At 40.9% G+C, this 20,220-nt stretch overlaps 1 protein-coding gene across 1 annotated transcript in view; it reads right to left on the bottom strand.

Annotated features, from left to right (window-relative positions):
• Nucleotides 1-11,550: 11,550 nt before the first annotated feature.
• LOC121697654 (synapsin-3-like) overlaps nucleotides 11,551-20,220 on the bottom strand; it is a 184,157-nt gene continuing 175,487 nt past the window's right edge. Inside the window, exons 11-14 of the mRNA XM_042079276.1 lie at nucleotides 14,327-14,458; nucleotides 14,056-14,092; nucleotides 13,543-13,702; nucleotides 11,551-11,745 (exon numbers count right to left, since the gene is read on the bottom strand). Of these exons, the coding sequence (XP_041935210.1) occupies nucleotides 11,622-11,745; nucleotides 13,543-13,702; nucleotides 14,056-14,092; nucleotides 14,327-14,458 (453 nt within the window). The 3' untranslated portion in view covers nucleotides 11,551-11,621. The remainder of the gene's footprint in view (nucleotides 11,746-13,542; nucleotides 13,703-14,055; nucleotides 14,093-14,326; nucleotides 14,459-20,220) is intronic.

Raw genomic sequence — 20,220 nt, 5'->3', positions numbered from 1 at the left:
TAAAGGTATTGAAAAAGCCCTTAAAACAGTCTAGGGTTCTAAGGGGTTCTTAATTCAGAGCCATGTTACTTACAGCCAAGTACTTGGAGTGGATATCAGAAAGAAATATCTGCATACAATATTTGTAGTATTTATAATTGTTCTTTAATTTGAATAAGACTGATTAAGTAAGGTGCATTATCATAATGTACTTTTTGCATTGGCCTATTTATGGAAAATGTGTTGGAGTGGACAACAAACTGACCTGTGTATCAGTGTTGGCTTTACACAATTTATTGCCATTATTAAAATAGGCGATCCTAATCTTTAAAACTTTTTGAGTAGTGTTGGATTCTCTGGTTGTTGCGTTGTGTTTTAGTTCTAATGTCTGTATTGAAGATGGTCAATAAAGCTTGACGGCGGGATCAGAATCGGCGATTAGATGATGATTTATAGATGGTACAATAATGAATAACAGCACACAGGTTAAGTCTCAAACAGTAAAACTGTGCAGAGTCTAACAGTTGTGGTTGTTATTAGAAGCGGCTGCTGAGCCTTCCGACAGAAGATGCTCCTCGGATCGCTTCCTCGATCCGTCTCTGTGTCAAAACCTAAGACAAAGCCTGTTATACTAAAACATACAAACGTCAATCATGCCAACGTGGCAGGTGCCAACCAGTGTCCTGGCCAGATGGAGATACTAGCTCGAATAGGCAGACATGCTGTCTCCCTCGGCCCATGTTATCACTTATGTTCCTCGGATGTTCCTAAACATCGGCCTGTATGACCTTCCTGCTGGTACAGGCCTAAGGCACAGTTATGTACAATAATATGGACCTCTCCCTGTTGTATACTACACACAGAAGTAACATATGAATACAGTAAGAATACCCCAGAATTCTACAGTAGTTAGTAGTTTTGATTCCCAAGTGCCACCCCAATAAAAAGTCTGGACCCAGCTGGCCCCCCCTATAAAATAATCCTGGCTATGCCCCTGCATGTCTTCTATTATTCCAAATAAAATTAGAAATCAATTTGTTCCATACATTAAACAGGGATTCTAAGAGTGCCTGAAACAAAAATACAAATCTTGGGAGGACCATCATAGTTAGTTAGTTTCCACCCTTCCAAACATTCCTTCAGGTATTATTCTCCATCTACTCAAACCCTGCCTTACCTTCTGCTCCAGCACACCATAGCTGTTCTCATACAAATCATTCAGCAGTTTATTACTTATGTAGATACCTAGATATTTTATCTTCTGCACATATTTAAAGTTATAGCAATCTTTGACCTCTTGTGTAATTTCTTTCCAATTATAGGCTTCGCATTTATGTTCATTTATCTTATATCCTGAAAATGTACTATATTCTTAGATTATTTTCTTTAACTCCGCCACTGATTCTTCTGGGTCTGCTAAATAAACTATCGTCTGTATACAATGCTAATTTATGTATGTCTTATCCTATGTATCCCTTTTATAAACTAAAAACAAAACATGATAAATTAATTATTGACAAAGAACAGATTGCAGAAGAATTTGCCAATGAAGATTTATATAGAGAGGGGGCAAGTGAAAATACAGAATTAATTCAGAATTGTTTGAGTTAGCTAGAAATGCCAAAGTTAACAGAAGAGAATAACATGGAATTAATAAAAGACATCACAGGGGAGGAAGTAAATAAAACAAATTCGAGACATGAAAATAGGAAAAGCTCCAGGGGATGATGGTTTCACAAACAAACTTTATAAAGCATTTAAAAATGAATTAACTCCCATACTGGTTGAAGCATATAATCATAAACTACACACAGGAAGATGGGCACAGACTTGGACATCATCTATAATAACCCTTATACACAAAGAGGGGAAGGATGCCACAAGGTGTCCTTCTTATAGGCCCATATCACTACTCAATACAGACCACAAAATAATATCAGCCATATTAGCAAACCGGTTAAAAAAAAATATTGCACATATAGTAAACTCTGAAGTCTTGATAGATTATATTCAATGTACTTTAAAATCAAGTTTACAGTAGACTGCCATATTTTTCATATTCATTACAATTTACAAAGACAATTAGATTACCAGAGGGTAGATTTAGACAAAGTAAAAGAAACACAATAAACCAATAAGAAAGGCTTAAATACCTTAGTTAATCTAACAAATCACCACAGTTACTTCCTGAGTGGACATTGCTGTCACTGTGAAAGTATCTACAAGACGGACACTATGTGTACCTGCAGACACATTTATGTAGGAAGACAAAGGAGATTCAAAGACTTGAATAACACAAGGGACATTCTACCAGAAATGTACATTTCCTGTCCTGGGATTGTTTCAATGAAAGAAACTTGTATAATCCAAAAAACTTGTAAACTGACTAGATTATTGATTTCTAGGAGTTGTTCTGTAAAAGGATATGTAATTCTTTAGGCTCTCAAATGTTTTATTAAAAACACTTTTGAAAATGACAAATCCTGAAAAATTGGCTGTCCCCAGAAAAATCTGAGTTACGTCTTTTACAGCTTTGTTGAGATAAAGACTTTAACCAAAAAAAAAACTTACTTGAAAAATACAAATTTAAGTTTCACACCAATATAATAAAACATGAGGGTAAACATAAATTCTAGAAATAAATGGAAATTTACAACTGTCCCCAGTTCTGTCATATTCACATTTACATAAAACAGCCTTAATCCATAACGTGTTTCAGGTTGGAAAAAATACACCAAGAGTGTAGAAAGTTTTAACGCGAGAGTGAGTAAAAGACAGAGCCGGTGAGCGGCCCGATGCAAACGTTATTTCTGTGCTCTCAATCATAATTAGAGGGGATGCATCCCCTCTATTAAAATCCGAAGACTTCTTCTTATTATTTTTCTTTTTACCTTTTTGTGCTGGCTATTCAGCCCAAACCACTTAACGTACAAATATGGTTCAAACACCGTTCCGTAGATATTCCAAGGCTTTACCATCCTATCCGTTTTTCATTTTTGAGAAGTTTATACTTTTTGAGATATTTGTAATTAAAAGTGTATTTTTCGCCCATAGACTTGAATGGGGGCTGTGATGTCATAATAGAGCCAGCTGCGCTCGTTAAGTAGTTCTCAGAGCAGTTCCCAGGCTAATCAGAACACTGGCACAGGTGTCACCTGTGAGGAATCCAACTGTCTCAGGTTCTAAGCATACAATCTAGCTCTACCTGAACTACACATCCTGTTAAAGTGTTTCCTGTGTGTCAAAATAAAAGTCCCAGCCATATCTCATGCATTCAGCATTATATCTCCAGAACGGCTTGACGTACATGCTTCAAATTTGGTACGAGTGTTTTTATGGACTCAAAGGTGAAGTGAGTTGATGTTGAAGGTTGAAGGTCAAATGTCAAGGTCAAAAACACCTTGAGTATGATATCTCAAGAATGCCATGTCACACAAGATTCAAATTTGGTTACTCCAAAAGCACCTTTGCAGGTATCACAATTACCCTACCAACCTTGATATTTATTTGTCCTTGCTGTGGAGAGAAAGACAGATAGAGCAACACTGAGATTGGGGTTTAATACCCAGAAACCCACATCCTGAGAAAATGCATATCTGATCTAATTAATGTGTGTGTATGTGTGTGTGTGTGTGTGTTTGTGTGTGAAGCTTATGTTTGTTTACCTCTGCATGAAGAATAGATGACTGCAGTTGCTCCCACCATCACAAACAGCACAGAAAGAGCCAAGCGGATGAAGAAAGGTATGCTGGGAAGTGTAATGGTGTTGGAATGTTCTGCATGGTGGAAAATTACAAAGAAAACCTCAGCAATGATTACAAAATGAATACTTAACTTTAAAATGTTATGTACACACACACACACACACACACACACACACTGTTTTACCTTTCACAATGAGTGTGATGAGTCTATCAGAGGTACTTTGTTTGGTGAAGATGTAACAAATGTATTCTCCCTGGTCCTCTTCAGTCAGGTTAGACAGAAGCAGAGATGCGTTTCCTGGAGCACTTGCATTGAATATCTGCACTCTACCACTGTACCACTCAGCTTCACTCCTGTTACCAAGTACCTCTAAATACCACTTATCATTGGTAAAACTCCACAGAAACTCCTCAGGTTTGGTGTGTAGGTCGGTACAGGAACAAGGCAGAAGCACAGCGCCTTCTGTTTAGCCGGTGAGTGTCTCAGATATTATACAGCCTTGAAAACGACATTATTTACTGATTTATAGATTTGAAGTTTTTTAGTGTAGGACAAACCTTTGTTCCATGCCTGACCTAGTTTTACATTAGCTACTTAAAAAAAATAATTGTGAAAATGCTTTTTCATCTTTATTACAATTTACACATAACTCAACTTGGGGTCTCATATGGATCCATGTAACACCCCTGTACATACAACATATCTTCATACTGCACATGACCATGTATATCATATGACACTTTCATGCACTACAATATACTCCTTTAACTACAGTATCAGTGTACTCTACAGTATGATATGAAATATTGGCACTCACCAACAGTGATGTGCAGAGCTGTGCAAAGCACACATACATGTAGGCTGAGCTTCATCCTCAGAGAAATTTGTGATACGAAAGTCACAATTTGACAGACTCTTTACATCAGATGTGTTTGCTGCACCCTCTTGAAATGTGGCCAGTTCCCTCTGCTCACACTTCTGGGATTATAGCTTCAGATGTGTTTGCTATTTGCAATTTGACAGACTCTTTACATCAGATGTGTTTGCTGCACCCTCTTGAAATGTGGCCAGTTCCCTCTGCTCACACTTCTGGGATTCAGATCAGATGTGTTTGCTGCACCCTCTTGAAATGTGGCCAGTTCCCTCTGCTCACACTTCTGGGATTATAGCTTCTTTGTTATTGGCTGATTGCATTCATTATTCAAGCAGATAGCTCAATACAAAACAACTCAAAGGCCTATAGAGAAGCCTATATATAGAAGGCAGACATAGCGCTTGGCTGCTGTGCTCTCTCTACATGGGGAAGTGTGAAATTATGTCACTTCCTCTTTTATACGTTCAGTTGCACTCACTGTTTCCTCTCTTCATCTGGCCTTGCTATATCGCCTGGCATGTGGGAGCATTGAGCTGACTTATCAGTATTTGGGCTTCAATGTCTTAACCACTGTGTTAAATTAAAACATTGATTTGGCCTACTTATTAATAAGCTTCAGTTACACCTAAAAACTTTGCACTTTGCCCATCATTCATATCAGGACCCCAGATCCTCTTTTTAGCACTAACTTGATTGTTGATAAATGTTACTGCATGCTGTGGCTGTTTTATTGTCAGGTTTGGGTCAGTGTGGTAGCCACACTGATCACATCCTGTAGGATCTCTGTAGGAGATTTGGTGGATGAAAGAATGAGGAGCATGATGAAATCCATCCTCAGTAACAGGAACCACCCGTTGCATGACACTGTGGTTGCCCAACAAAGAAGCCGCAGTGACCGACTCCTCTCCATGAGCTGCAGGACTGAGAGGTTCAGGAGGTCATTTGTTCCGGCCGCCAGCTACCACACAGCCCAATTAGTACGTGTCGGGAACAACACCTCAAGCACTCTGACCCTGAGCACGGGGGCCCCTCAAGGGTGTGTGCTCAGCCCCCTGCTCTTCACACTGCTAACACATGACTGTACAACCACTCACAGCTCCAACCATCTGGTGAAGTTTGCGGACGACACAACACTGGTGGGCCTCATCACTAAGGGCGATGAGGCTCACTACAGAGAAGAAGTAGACCTGCTGGCTAAATGGTGCAAAGACAACAACCTCCTGCTAAATGTCAGCAAGACCAAGGAGATTGTTGTCAACTTTCAGAGAGGCCACAAACAACTGCCACCACTGTCCATCGACGGAGATGCTGTGGAGAGAGTGAGCAGCACAACATTTCTGGGGGTGCACATCAGCGACGACCTCTCCTGGACCACCAACACAGCATCACTGGCGAAGAAAGCCCAGCAGCGCCTCTACTTCTTGCGCAAATTGAAGAAGGCAAGTGCCACGCCTCCTGTCATGACTACATTCTACAGAGGGACCATCGAGAGCATCGTCTCCAGCAGCATCACAGTGTGGGGCGGAAGCTGCACAGATCAGAACAGGAAGACCCTCCAGCGCACTGTTAACACAGCTAAGAGGATCATTGGAGCACCACTCCCCTCCCTGCAGGACATTTACACCACCCGCCTCACCCGCAAAGCACTAATGATTGTCAAGGATACAACCCACCCTGCACACGAACTGTTCAGCCTCCTGCCCTCTGGAAAGCGGTACAGGAGCCTCCGCTCCCGCACCACCAGACTGGCAAGTAGCTTCATCCACCAAGCAATCAGGATGCTGAACACTCTACCCACTCTCCCATCACTGACAGCCCCCCCCCACCCACCAGCCAACCAGGAACCTAGAAAACTAGGATCCTGTCTACCAAACCCCCCCCCCCCCCAACACCGCCATGTGGAACTGCACTGTGACTGCGCAGCCAAACGTGTTGCTGCTTCACATCAAGCCTGATATACTTGAATTACTGCATACTGCATATCAATGTAAATATACAGGTCACACAAGCACAAGTTTAAACTTCATGTAACTGTTAAGACTATAGAAATATACAACACAACTACCTCTATTTTTTTTTTAATATATGTCCTATATTTCTATTTTGATACATACATGTTCTATATTTCAGTCTTGCACTTTAATTTAATGTTTATTGTCTATGGCTATGTCCATAGTATGTCTATGTCTGTATTTAAAGCATGTCTATGTCTGCATGGGAAAGTAAGAAACGAAATTTCAATTCTTTGTATGACCAGTGCATGTAAAGAAATTGACAATAAAAGCCGACTTGACTTGATAAGACTACATAACGGACCTGTTTGAAGTGCATTAATTATTTACTACTAATGCTAGTAGCTTGTTTTGGGACTCTTTTTTATTTTATTTGATTAGCTGTTTTAAATTATTTTGCTAATTTAGTTTAATTTTAAGTTTTCAAAGGACAGCGTAGCAGTGTATACATAGCTTACAGACCCATTTATTTCCATCCCCACAGATGTCAATATGACACTCTCTCTACCCTCAGATGGAGGCCAGTATACCACAGACCTCTATGTGGTTGAGGTCACTTGCACATGAGATCCTGCGTCTCTTCGCATATTAGAACTAGAGTAGTGATTAGAAACAACTTCCCTAATCTACTTGTCTTTCTTCTCATCGCTCCATCTATCCAACTCTTTGCATACTCTGATATTTTGGGGTATCCGGTTTGGGTATCAGTAAAATAATGCACATTCGAGGTGGACTTTACCTTTGTAATAACACATCTCTTCCTTCCCAAGATGACCAGTGTGATAAAACACACATTTCATCTCAAAAGTACAACAAAACTGTGTAATAAACAAAAAACAAACAAACAAACACATTCTGGAGTCATAGTAAAACAATGTCACCTTTATTACCAGATTCTTTAATAATCCAACCGATCATTATAGGAACAAATAAATAAATAAATAAATATATAAATGAAAAATAAGCAAATAATATGTTTCACAGTTTTCACATACAGTTTTTCACACTCCATTTACAGAATCAAGTAGCCAGACAAAAAACGATAACTTACAACTGTACACCAGAGGCACACAAGAGAAAGAGAGAGAGATAGAGAGAGAGAGAGAGAGAGAGAGAGAGAGAAAGAGGGTGAGAGAGGGAGAGAAAAAGAGAGGGGGAGAGATTACCATCATGCCACAGAAATAAAACAAGACTATTGTGTTCAATGTCACTTAGGAGAAGATTCTGTATGGCTCATTCACCTTGTATGATGTTTTTCTTCAACAAGAAAAAAATGAAACAGTTCACAATGGAGGAATATGTTCTCGTTATCTAACTGGTGTCATGATTTGCTCCAGCTTGAGTGTGAGCTGGCTGTCACCTGTATGTTCCAGATGTTCAACATCCCATTCACTGTTAATATTATTGCATTTGTATACTGTAAGTGGAGAATCTCTAAGCTTACAGACACACAATTGTACTTGCATCCATCTGCACTGTTGCAAATGTGTTATTGGCTTAAAGTACTTGAAGCGCTGAGAGATGATTTTGCGCACCATGCAGAACGCTGCCCTTTTTTATATGCTGATAAAACACATAACAGACTCCATTGGCTGACGGATGCCAGCTGAGGATAGAAATAGCAATTTGCAACAGTTGCTATACACAGAATGTACATGAAAACTAAGAGAGAAATGTAGTCGAACTGACTGAATGCAATACAGTAGCATAACAATATTAACACACTTTACAAAGTAAACATTAAGATTTTGTACATATTTTTATGGCTTTTCAGAGCACTGTATTGAACGTGCTGATTTTGCAATGATGACACGTTTATACAGAAAGTAAGCATTCTCTTAATCTAACAATGCAACAACTGGTAGCTTTGACATTACTTACATATAATTTGGTCCATTTGACAGATTCAACATGTTAACGTCAAATTTGCACTTCAGATACAACACATAAGCATTCTCAAAGAATTTAATGAGTTAGATATGATTTAAAGAAAAAAATAAACATTAGAGACCAAACTCTTCAGAAAAGATACATTTGTATGGAAGTTTTTTTCCTTATATTTAGATTTGGGGGTCTAATAATTAGCCAAAGCTATGCATTGTAATATCTGCAAAATGAACTGATATAAGGCAATGAAACCTAGACTGAAACCTTGGAAGAGGTTTTGCTAGGCTTGATATTTAATTAGAACAAGGAATTTAACATCTTTTCCTATGTATGATTGGAAAAAATTAACATATAATCAGGTAAATGCTGCTTAAAAAACACAAACTATATTCCACACTTCATGATGTGCAATCAAATTTTGCATGGGACTGGCTTTGATTATAAAGTATATAATTTAAACCTTCACATAAGATGGCAGCTGTGAAATAACACCTAAACAGTACTGTTTGATTGTGTGATATGTTTATCAAGTACTTTACAATGTAAAATAAAGTAAAGTACTCTCAAAGTAACAGTAGCCAGCTGTACGTTGTGTAAACCTCTCTCCTGACGCCTTAAGAGACATGCTAGTGAGAGATCTGGCAGCCTGGGCTTTTAGCTCAATTGCTAGAGTTCGACTCCCGATCTGCAGTGCTTCAGTTTGCGGGTTTGAGTCTGGGCGAGTGCAGGGCTAAGCCATGCAGTTCAAAACAACGCAAATTACATCAGGACTCAGCACAGGGTGTGTTGCATTAGTAGAAAATCTATTTTAGCATTAATAATAGGGATTCTATAATTGTTCTAAGACATATCACGTCTCAATTGATGGACCAGTATGTCAACTTTACATGCTCTACAATCTGGGACCACTGATGCTTTAAGAACATTGACCACAAGATGGTCATAGACTGGTTTAGATTATCAAGTTCCAACTCCAAAACCTCCTTGTGATATGGGCACTTTACTAGCATTTACATAGTTTATTTTTCATTAATTGTTCAACTTTTTGTTAGTGTGAACTACAGCGTGCCATCATTGGCCACTGGATAAAATAGACACGTTAAGACATTTGGCCAGTTAGAACACTAATTTGCACTAGTAATTTAAGCAATGATTTATCAGTTAGGCTTTGGCACTCTTTCGCAATCTCCCCTTTGTTTTAAAGTAACATTCAAGTGGTCCCACACTGTATTTAATGTTACTGACCTTAACTCTTAGCCTTATAAGTAGCCTCCAAGTGCATCTCATATAACAACATGTGGCTATACGAAAAGCACACTGTACTAAACTGCACTCAATTAATTACACATTAAAGGCACAGTCTGTAACTCTGGCAAAAGTTTGCTATGTTTCACAAGCAAGTTACATTCTTACCTCTACGCACCTGAAGCAACGCGCTGATTGGCTGGAATAGTATGTGAATGTATGTATTGCTTGCTTTCCACTAAAAGTGTGTTGGATTTAAATTACAGACTGCTACTGTAAGTACATAGTAACCTAAGGAGACTTAACATAGAATGTGTCCCTTGAAAGTCCACCACTGCAGAAGAGAAAATCTTGACTAAGACTAATATTAGCACTGTTAGCACTGCATTACACATGAGTATGCAAACATGGTGTCACACAAACCCTGACAAGTACAGCAGGTTACAGTTTCACTAGCCATCTTCCTGATAGAGATGCAGGTCTACTGGAGGAAGGTGACAGCAGTGTTTAAACTTTACAGCCCTAGCTAACATGGCAGCTGTTGTAGTTGTTGTTCAACAGTATTTTTCCTTTAGCGTAATTTAGCATAATTAGCAAAGCACAGTTGATGTGGTGACATCCATGAAGGACTTAGGACCAAGTGCTGCCCCGTGTACTGTATATTAACTTGAGCTGGTTAAAATGCTGATGTCTCAAACTGCTCATACAGTAAGCAAATTGATCACGACTGAATAGTTTTTTTTCAATTGTATTTGTATGATTTGCTGCACAGTTAAAGATGTGGAACTTCAAGCTGTATGTAACAGGTAAGGTTTAACATTGATGTCTCTTTGTCTAACATTAGTAATGTTAAATACTGACTTTGACAACTCAGTTAACATACACACACATATTCTAGCACTAACAAACATTACATTACATGCTACAATTAATGCTTTGTTAATGCCATTGATTGCAATGCCATTGATGTTAGCTAATGTGACTTCAATGTAAAACTTTTTTGACATTTCCCTATATTCATCAAGGGTGTGGACCTACCAGACATCGAGGCACAATAACTACCAGTGCCCTACTAAGACATACTTAATAGCTATGTACAAGATATCTCAAGTAATTATGTTGTATTGGCTTCATAAAGGGAAGATTCATTGTTGATGGAAGACTGATCAATTAAAAAACTTAAAAAATAAAGTGGGCAACTAATTATTTAAATTAATTATTACAGCAACACATTTCTGGGTTTAATGGTTTTCATATAGTGTTAGCTCGATACACATTTTTCATTTATATATTGAGGAGAAAAAAAGTGCATGCCTTCCACATAGACATTAACCTTCTCAGAAATCAGGTTTGTATTTAAATGAGTGATCCCATTTTCCAAGAAAGTCAAAGCCTGTATAATTTTTCCATTAGATGTCCATTTCATTATTAGTATTCTGAAAACATGGTCTTTCAGTCATATTGTGTTCTTTTGAGAGTACACACAGAAATTAAAGGATATGAATCCTACCGACACGCTGAACACCAAAACTACATCTACTGTACTGACACCGTATTACACTACTGAACAACATACTGGACTACAAACCAAAACTGAAACAAACAGACATGTACATAACCTAAGCATACTGTAACAAGAACCAATCTACGGACAACTGCTCCGTCCACTGACCAACCAGAGGGCTCTTCTCCTCCCTTTGGAATCCCAAAACAGGAAGTCACGGGGGGAAGAGTTTTCAGCTCTGACAACTCGAGCACACCTGGTGAAAATGTCCCTCTGGGTGCTTATTATCTTGAACTCGCCTCTGCCCCCCCTGGACTGGAGGGGATGTCTTGGAGAGTGTGGGTGGGGGGGGGGGGTTAGAAGAGAGGGAGTGGTGGGAGTGGAGGTGGTGGTGGGGCGTCGATGGAACAGGCCGCTAGTCTGAGAAGAGGCTGGCGAAGGACTGCCTGAGGCTACGGATGGTTTCGGCCTTTGCCTCGTCATCGGTGGTGTAGCCGCGCAGTGTCTCGGTGAACGTGTTGGTCAGGGACTGCGACTTACTGCGGAAAGGGGGGAGGGGGTGTGTGAGATTAAACATCAGAACGCAGCAACTGTCTACATGAGCTCAGTGGTAGGCTTATAGGCATGCTCAAGGTAGCTCTGGGCTGAACAGCAAAGAGAAAACAAAACTGAAAAATGAAACCAAAACAAACAGAACCAAACCAAATCAAATCAAACGAACAAAACAAGTACATTCATGATGGGTCCTGATCTTACCTGATCGACATCACATAATCTAAAATCAAGCGTTCCGGGCACGCATTAGCAATATCAGAGACTTTGTAAGTCGTAGCATCATAATTGTAGCATCACAATGAGTTTGAACGTAAATCCTTTATTTTAAGGTAAAAAACTGCATTGTGTTGCTTTAAGATTCACTGAGATTTTGACAGGTCAAAGACAGAGGCTTGGATAGGAATAAGAAATATTATGACATTTCTGAAACATTCATCTGCTCAACGTATATGGTTTACAGAGGCCTAGAGGGACGTGGATATAAATACTTTAAGGTCCGCCTTTGTGTCAATTTCAAACAAAACCTAATGAAGTCCTTCAGGGGTTTCTGAGTATTTGATGTGAGCTCACTGAGAATGAACAACACTTCTGTGCCAGAGCCTACTTTAGGAAAACAGTGTCTAAAATCCCACAACCTACTAGATACAATGTTTATGTTAATGGTATTTGGCAGATGCTTTTGTCCAAAGTGACAGTATAAACACTAAACAGTATAAACAATGTGATATATAGTATATTGCTAATGCTAATCATTAATAAGACTGACAAAATTTCCCTCACTGTATAAGTTCCTGAAAGAATGACAACAAAGGAGTAAGTGACAATGAAAAATAACAAACTTAGTATTACTGTACATGAAAAATGAGGTAAAATAAACAGATTTAAGAAACATTTAGAACTTAATGTAACACCAATGAATACATAAAGAGAGTATAAACGAATGAAATCAATAAACGAAAATGAATGGGGAACTAGAAGCACAGTGATTAACATGAAAGAAAACAGTGCCCTAAATCCAACAACCTACATCCTAGATACAATGTTGAGGTTTGCTGGCAGACACTTTTGTCTAAAACGACTTATCCCTTCTTTTTTAACATCGACCTGCCAGGTAGGCTACTAAACATAAAAATTAGCTTGAATAGCTAAATCTGGTGCATTAACATGTCTTGTAAATAAATAAATAAACAAAGTATACAGTAAACATTATATAAACTTACAGTATATAAATAAAGTGATATATAATGTATTGTTATTTGAAAAGGTCAACATAATTGTTAGGATTTTACCTCAGTGTGCACATTCCTGAAAGCATGACAACACAGCAGTAAGTGACAATGGAAAAAAAGAGGTAAAATAGAAATGGATAAAAACAATTAAGAAAGAATATGATATATCAATGATCAATGATCAATATGATATATCAAATAAGGACAATATAAAAGAGACACTGATAATTCATTTGTGTGCTTGACAGTGACAGTCCTAACATAGTAATAAAATACAATGAGAGTGTGAAACAAAGTAAGTAAATTACAGCAAATTAATTTGTGAGGAGCAAACAAAAATAGCATGATATATTATGGACATTAAAAGATAATGATGAAAGTGTTTGTATTTCACAGAGTTGTATCTGTGAACAGATGAAATGCACTCAGTAGCAAATAATGACAAAAATAAATTAACAATGGAAGTGGAGAGAGAGTAGATGGGGAAAAAAGTCAAAAGAGAGAGATAGAGAGAGAGAGAGAAAGGGATAGAGAGAGAGAGAGGTGGCGTACTTGAGCTGTGGGGGCTGTTTCTGGGAGGCGGCTCCAGGGCCGGCGGCAGGGATGGGCCCAGGCTGGAAGGCCTGGCTGGGGGACGTGGATGCTGACCGGGCTCGCTGCGGAGATGCCTGGGCAGACTGGCACGGGGAACCTGCAGCAGACCGGGGTCCTCCTGCAAAGAGGACGAACATAACATGCAGTATCCTTTGACTCTGAGGAAGACGCAGTGCGTCGAAACGTCAGTCAATGCATCACAAGGAAAAGGTTTTCAGAGTGCTCCAGTCATCCCTGGGTTTAGTCTCCTAGAAGTAGCCCAGCCTGTCTTTCTGATAACATGCAGTATGTTTAGATCAGGGGTGCCCAATTTGGAGCCTTTTCTTGGCCCCTCTTGTTAGTCCTAAACACGTCAGCCCTAGAATTTCTGTCCCAATGGCCTTTTAAGTAGACATTTTTTTTATGCTGTCAGTAGTTTGATTTAATGTATTTTGCATCTAAAACCTCAAACTCAATAATCCATTAACCTACCTTGGACACGCCTGGGTTGGGTTGTCTGAGGCTGTGACTGTCGAAAACACAACAGGCACACAGTGTTATGAAGATGTATTAATATTGCTTTGACAGACATGAATATAATTAAATTTAAGATTAATTACCGGTAATTATGCTTTAGTAAATTAATTACAGAGAAAGAGAGAGGACGGAGGATTTGATCATGTATTAAAAATTACTGAGTTAATTATTTAATATTAATTAAGCTCCAGTGTGGCACACTCAGAGGAAGACAGTAAAGATGCACCTTAGCCGAGGTAGTCTGGGGGGAGGTGATTCCGAGCAGCACACTGGTCATCTTGTTGACCACCAGATCTGTGATCAGCTGTTTGTCCTCCTCCACGTGTTCACCAATCAGAGGCATGGAGCTGTCCATTACCTGCGCACAGGTACAGTAAGACCCAGTGGAATGTTACATCATCATATTTCTATGTTGGTCAACAACAATAAAACTGATAATAATACAGATAATTAAAATAACAATACTGTCAACAACAATAACAAGAATGGCATACATTTGCTTTGTAGCAGTACTCTGTACAATGGCAAGGTACTTCTAATCTAATCTAATCTTACAGTGTTTATAGTTTAGTAATTAGATTTGACTTGAAAGATTCAGTCTCAAACATCATTTCATGAAAAGACATTTATTCCTATGGATATGACGGAGTCTGTAACATTACATATTAGTTGGTATATAATTGACTTTAATTTATAGACTATAAAAGTGACCTACACCCAATCAAAGTACCCAGCCAACTCAGCTGTGTTTAGTGGTGGGCTGTACTGTTGCTTGCTGTACACTAGATGGCAGTGCTGGACATGTCTAAGAAACTCCTGTCTTGTCAGTTCTAAGCAGCTGAGAGTAATTCTGAGCCAAAGCATTTTCCAGTAGTGTCACAGGCAGTATTAAACATCTGTTGTTTCTGATGGCAATGAAACAACATTTGTTTCTGTTGCTAGGCATTTTTAGGGGAAAACTTATAGGAACTAGGTATGGTGGCACAAACTTCTAGTCATGGCGCAGAAGGTCAAGACACCCAATGTAAGGCCAACATCAACAAACATTTCTTGTGTTTGTTTGGTGAGTTTGTTTTTGTTTTGTTTGTTTTGCCCAATATTCCCTGCACTTGGACACAGACAGTCAAAGGAGCCAAATGACTTAACCACATCCAGGGACAACCAAATGTGGTGAATGCGGACATTTTTTAATGGATTCAACTACCACAATCTCTCACTCCACATTCAACCTGTTACAGTAACACTTTGTAGGAATCCCCATTTTCGTCCTTTTACAATGTCCGAGACCGGCACCTGCACTGGCAATGTCCGAGAGTCTATTGTCCATAGTCTAAGTTACTGTATCATCAAACTCCATTGTGTTGCTTTTTAGGCCACACATATGGAACCCATTGACAATTGTGTGACATTTGTGTGACTTTAGTGATTTTGAATTTCCCCTTGGGGATCAATAAAGTATCTATCTATCTATCTATCTCTATCGATTTTATTAATATTAATTTACATCACTCGTCATTTAGCTGACACTCTTAGCCAGAGCGACTTACAGTGAACTAACTACAGGGACAGTCCACTTGGAGCAAAGAGAGAGAGAGAGAGAGAGAGAGAGAGAGAGAGAGAGAGAGAGAGAGAGAGAGAGAGAGAGAGAGAGAGAGAGAGAGAGAGATGGTCCTTGTCACTTCAAAATGAGGCATCCAACAACACAACACAAAGTCAACAGGAACCAGCTGTGAGAACAGAACAGAAGCAGGAAAGACACCAGACCAGCCCAGGGCAGGGCAGAGCAGAGCAGACCAGCCCAGGGCAGAGCAGGGCAAGGCAGAGCTGTGAGTGCCCCCTCAACAGAAGCTTGAGTCCTGCATCTGGTGGAGTGTAAACACAGAAGGCATGATGTGCTTGTTTGTGTGTGTGTGTAAGTCTATGTGTGTGTGTGTGTGTGTGTGTGCGCATGTGTTTATGTGTCATGCTACTGTATGTAAACACAGGAGGGGTATGTCTATTTGTGTGTGTGCATGCAATAGCATGCGAGTCTGCATCTGCGTTTGTGTGAGAGAGAGAATATTTTCCTATGTGTGTGTGCGTACACGTGTGTGTGTGTGTGTGTGTGTGTGTGTGTGTGTGTGTGTGTGCAACAGCATGCTAGGCTGCATCTGCGACTGTGTGAGAGAGAGAACATTTTCTTCTTCTATGTGTGCGCACGCACGTGTGTGTGTGTTTGTGTGTGCGCGTGTGTGTGTGTGTGAATGCGTGCATACTGTATGCGCCATGCCATGTAAACAAACCCTGGGCACAGAGAGACTGCAGAACAGCACAGAGTTTAAAAGCCCCCTCTCTCCTCTCCAACTGGAAGCCGGCGATCGAGCGCTAGAGCGTATGAGCGAGCAGGCAGCGGGCAGAGAGGGCGGGAGGCTGGCAGGCTGGCGGCGAGGCTTGTTAAGTCATAACCACAGCCACCGGAGCCCCAGCGCGCTGGCAGCCGCTAGCGAGGACTTCAAATGCCTGCGGGCACTGCTCCGGGGCCTGGGTGCACCCTTGTAATTACGCCAGGCCATAAAGCCATCGAGCAGATGACGAGAGAGAGAGAGATGGGGGGGGGGGGGGGCAGCGGCCAGCTGGGACAGCCGAGGTGTTGTTTTTTTGGCATGTGTGTGTGTATGTGTGTCTGTGTGTGTGTATGTCTCCCTTTCTCTCTCTCTCTCTATGCATGTGTGTGTCGCTGTGTGTTTGTGTATGTGTATGTGTGCATGTACGCATATCTATGCCTGCGTTTGTTTGTTTGTGTGTATGTGTGTTTGTGTGTATGTGGTGTGTATGTGTGTGTGTGTGTGTGTGTGTGTGTCCGTGTGTGTGTGTACGTGTGTGTGTGGTGTGTGTGTGTTTTTATTGAGGAGCATGGTGTTCTTTTGCCCTGCCCTGTCCTGACACACAGGGAAACCATCTTTTTTTAAACAGATCTGGTTCTTGTTTCTCAGGGTTCTCACAGTTTCACTACTGTTCAGGCTGTTGAGTGACACGTCATACACACCAACGCGTCATACACACCACTGCGTCACACTCTATTCTGGAGAGACAGAGCCAGGAATGGCTCTTAGCTCACTCTATGGGCTACCTCTGTTTGTTTATTTCTTTATTTATTTATGACTTTTGTAAAATGAGGCACACAACATTCTCCTCACTTTCTCCTGGCTCTAAGATACCTGACTGAAGAGGGAAAAAACGTACCTGGTCTAAAAGAGCTTGACATTTAACCATCCATGGATCCTGTTTTGTTCCGTCTGTTCTGCAATACGTAATGGATACAGAGAGAACCAAACAACACCTCTGTGCTTCTCTGTACAATTATTTTTTTTTTCCCGTGCAAACTTGGACAGACAGTCGATGGTAGCGTCTGCCACGGTGCCCTAGAATTATAATTAAGATGAATGAAGAGAGCTGTTGGATCTTGAGCATTTGCCTTCCTATGCACGTATGCTGGGGTAATGTAGGCCAGGAGATGGCAGCTGCATTGTGTAATACATCTGACGCCTTCTTCATGGCTAATTAAGAGAAGAGAATTTGGTCTGTCAAAAGTCTGTCTAAACGTTTGGCTTTCCAAAGGCAGGTTGTGAGCTTGGGGTTTTAATCTTAATCATAGGCCTTGCCAACAACAGCACATGCTGGGCTTCAAGATCTTTCATTGCAGGAGAAAAAAAACGAAACAATTATGGGGCTCTTGTTTGGGGAGATGTCAGAAGCAATTTCCTACCGGTGTGGGGCAGAACGCAATTTTGCATAGCTTGGTAACAGGATGTGCAAAAATGCATTGTCCACTTTACCATCCTTTACTCCCTATCACATAGTCTCTCTCTCTCTCTTACACACACACACACACACACACACACATGTGCACGCGTACAGTAAATGCACACACTGCGATTACACACGCACACGCACACACGCACACACACACACACACACACACACACACACACACACACATACATGTCAATACACACATGCACATACACATACACATACCACAAGCCCATACACACACACACCCACACAGTCGCGTACCCACCCCCTCAACTTCATTAAATCTCATCCGGTGGCTGGGTGTGAGAGACTGGTCGTTCTCCGTCACGCTACATTCCTCCACGGTGGACTCACTGAGGACTTTGCCCTGCACCGTCAGCCACTAACGAATCTCAAAATAACAATGATGCGTGTGATGTGTGTGTGTGTGTGTGTGTGTGTGTGTGTGTTTGTGTGTGACTTCCCACAAGGGGCCTAAGTTTCAGAATGAGCGTGTTTGGGCGACCCCACGTTCGCAGCGGCAGCACAGAGAGGAATCAAGCATGCACACACACACGCACACACACACACACACACACACACACACACACACACACACACACACACACACACACACACACACACACACAACCTATGCTAACAGTTATGCCAGGAAGGACAGTGTTTGACTCTTCTGTCTAAATATGACCAGGATGGGGCCTCGACGTCAGCCCTACAATGAGATAATGACAGTGCAGTTTTCCGCTGCCGTGGGCCCCGCTGGGAATCTGGGAATCCGTGGGGAGGGAACATTCTGGAATGTGGCGAAAGAAACAATGGAGCTTAATTTAGATGTACAGTTTGGAGATGCAGAAATAAACTAACACTTGAGGGGTTTTTTTTCTTCTGTTTTTTACTTTTTTACAGAAAACAAAAAGAAAATAATTTCCGTGGGAAAATGCTTTTTAGACAGAGGCGGTGTGGAGAAAACCTTACAGAAGCATGTAATAACTGAATGAAAAGTACAAGTACAAGTATAAGTATAAGTAAAAGTATAAGTATAAGTATGAGTATAAGTATGAGTATATACTGTATACTCTTTTGATCCCGTGAGGGAAATTTGGTGTCTGCATTTATCCCAATCCATGAATCCTTGAATTTCCCCTAGGGATAAATAAAGTATATCTATCTATCTATCTATCTATCTATCTATCTATAATTAGTGAAACACACTCAGCACACAGTGAACACACAGTGAGGTGAAGCACACACTAATCCCAGTGCAGTGAGCTGCCTGCAACAACAGCGGCGCAAAATCACCTGTAACAAATTTAGACAGAGATAGGCTTAACAAATGAAGCCATAGTTCTTCTTCAACTGTGAATTTACAGATACATACACATATACGCACGAATACACAGTCACAGACCGACACACACACGTTTGCATATACATACTTTCACAGAGGTTCTCAGAAACCCTTCTTTTTTTCCAACTCTCTCTTTTTACACTTGTTCACATACACACACACACACACACACACACACACACACACACACACACACACACACACAGCCAGGGACACAGGAGGCTCCTCCTGTCTCTGTAGACATAAGCCAGACTTGACTTGTCTGCAGGAAACAATGGGTTCCTGGGAGAGAGAGGGGAGGTCACTATGGCGAGACATTGCCCTCCCTGCCTCTACTTGCATCATCATATCCTCAGCATGGCCGAGCCCAGGGACCTGAGATAGCCAGATGGGGAGAGGGGAGGGACACGGACTATCTCAGCTCCAGCCTGGTCTGGAGGGGGCTTGAGAGCAGGGGGATTAGCCGTCAGGAGGAGGTGGGTTTGGGTCTGAAATGATGAGCTGCGTAAGCCAGATTTATACATGAGCTCACAGGGTCAGTTCTTCAGTATCAGGAAGATATGGGGTTGGTTCTTCAGTTTAAGGATGATATGGGGTTGGTTCTTCAGTATCAGGAAGATATGGGGTTGGGGTTTCAGTATCAGGATAATATGGATTTGGGGCTTCAGTACTATATCATGTATAGTTGATTTTCATGTCCATGGACTTGAGACTCAGACGACAGACACCTCCTTGCTGAGTTGGTATATAAAGACTTGCAGGGGAGTGTGGCTCTGACACACTGACCAATGAGTTAGCTCTAGACATGAGCTCTTTGATGCAGCAGGAAAAGGCCTGCAGGTGGCCAGTGTATGGTTTACTCTGCTCTCTTCTGCCCCCTCTGGCAGGGACAGGCAAGGCATGCAACAAGTGCTCCCTCTCCCATTATCAACAATCTGCATTGGGCTCTGGTGTGTATGAGCATGTGAATCTATGGG

This window comes from Alosa sapidissima, chromosome 22 (assembly GCF_018492685.1).
Source record: "Alosa sapidissima isolate fAloSap1 chromosome 22, fAloSap1.pri, whole genome shotgun sequence".
Taxonomy (NCBI): domain Eukaryota; kingdom Metazoa; phylum Chordata; class Actinopteri; order Clupeiformes; family Clupeidae; genus Alosa; species Alosa sapidissima.
The sequence above is the reverse complement of the archived record's forward strand: the minus strand, read 5'-3'. Positions and strand labels throughout refer to the sequence as shown.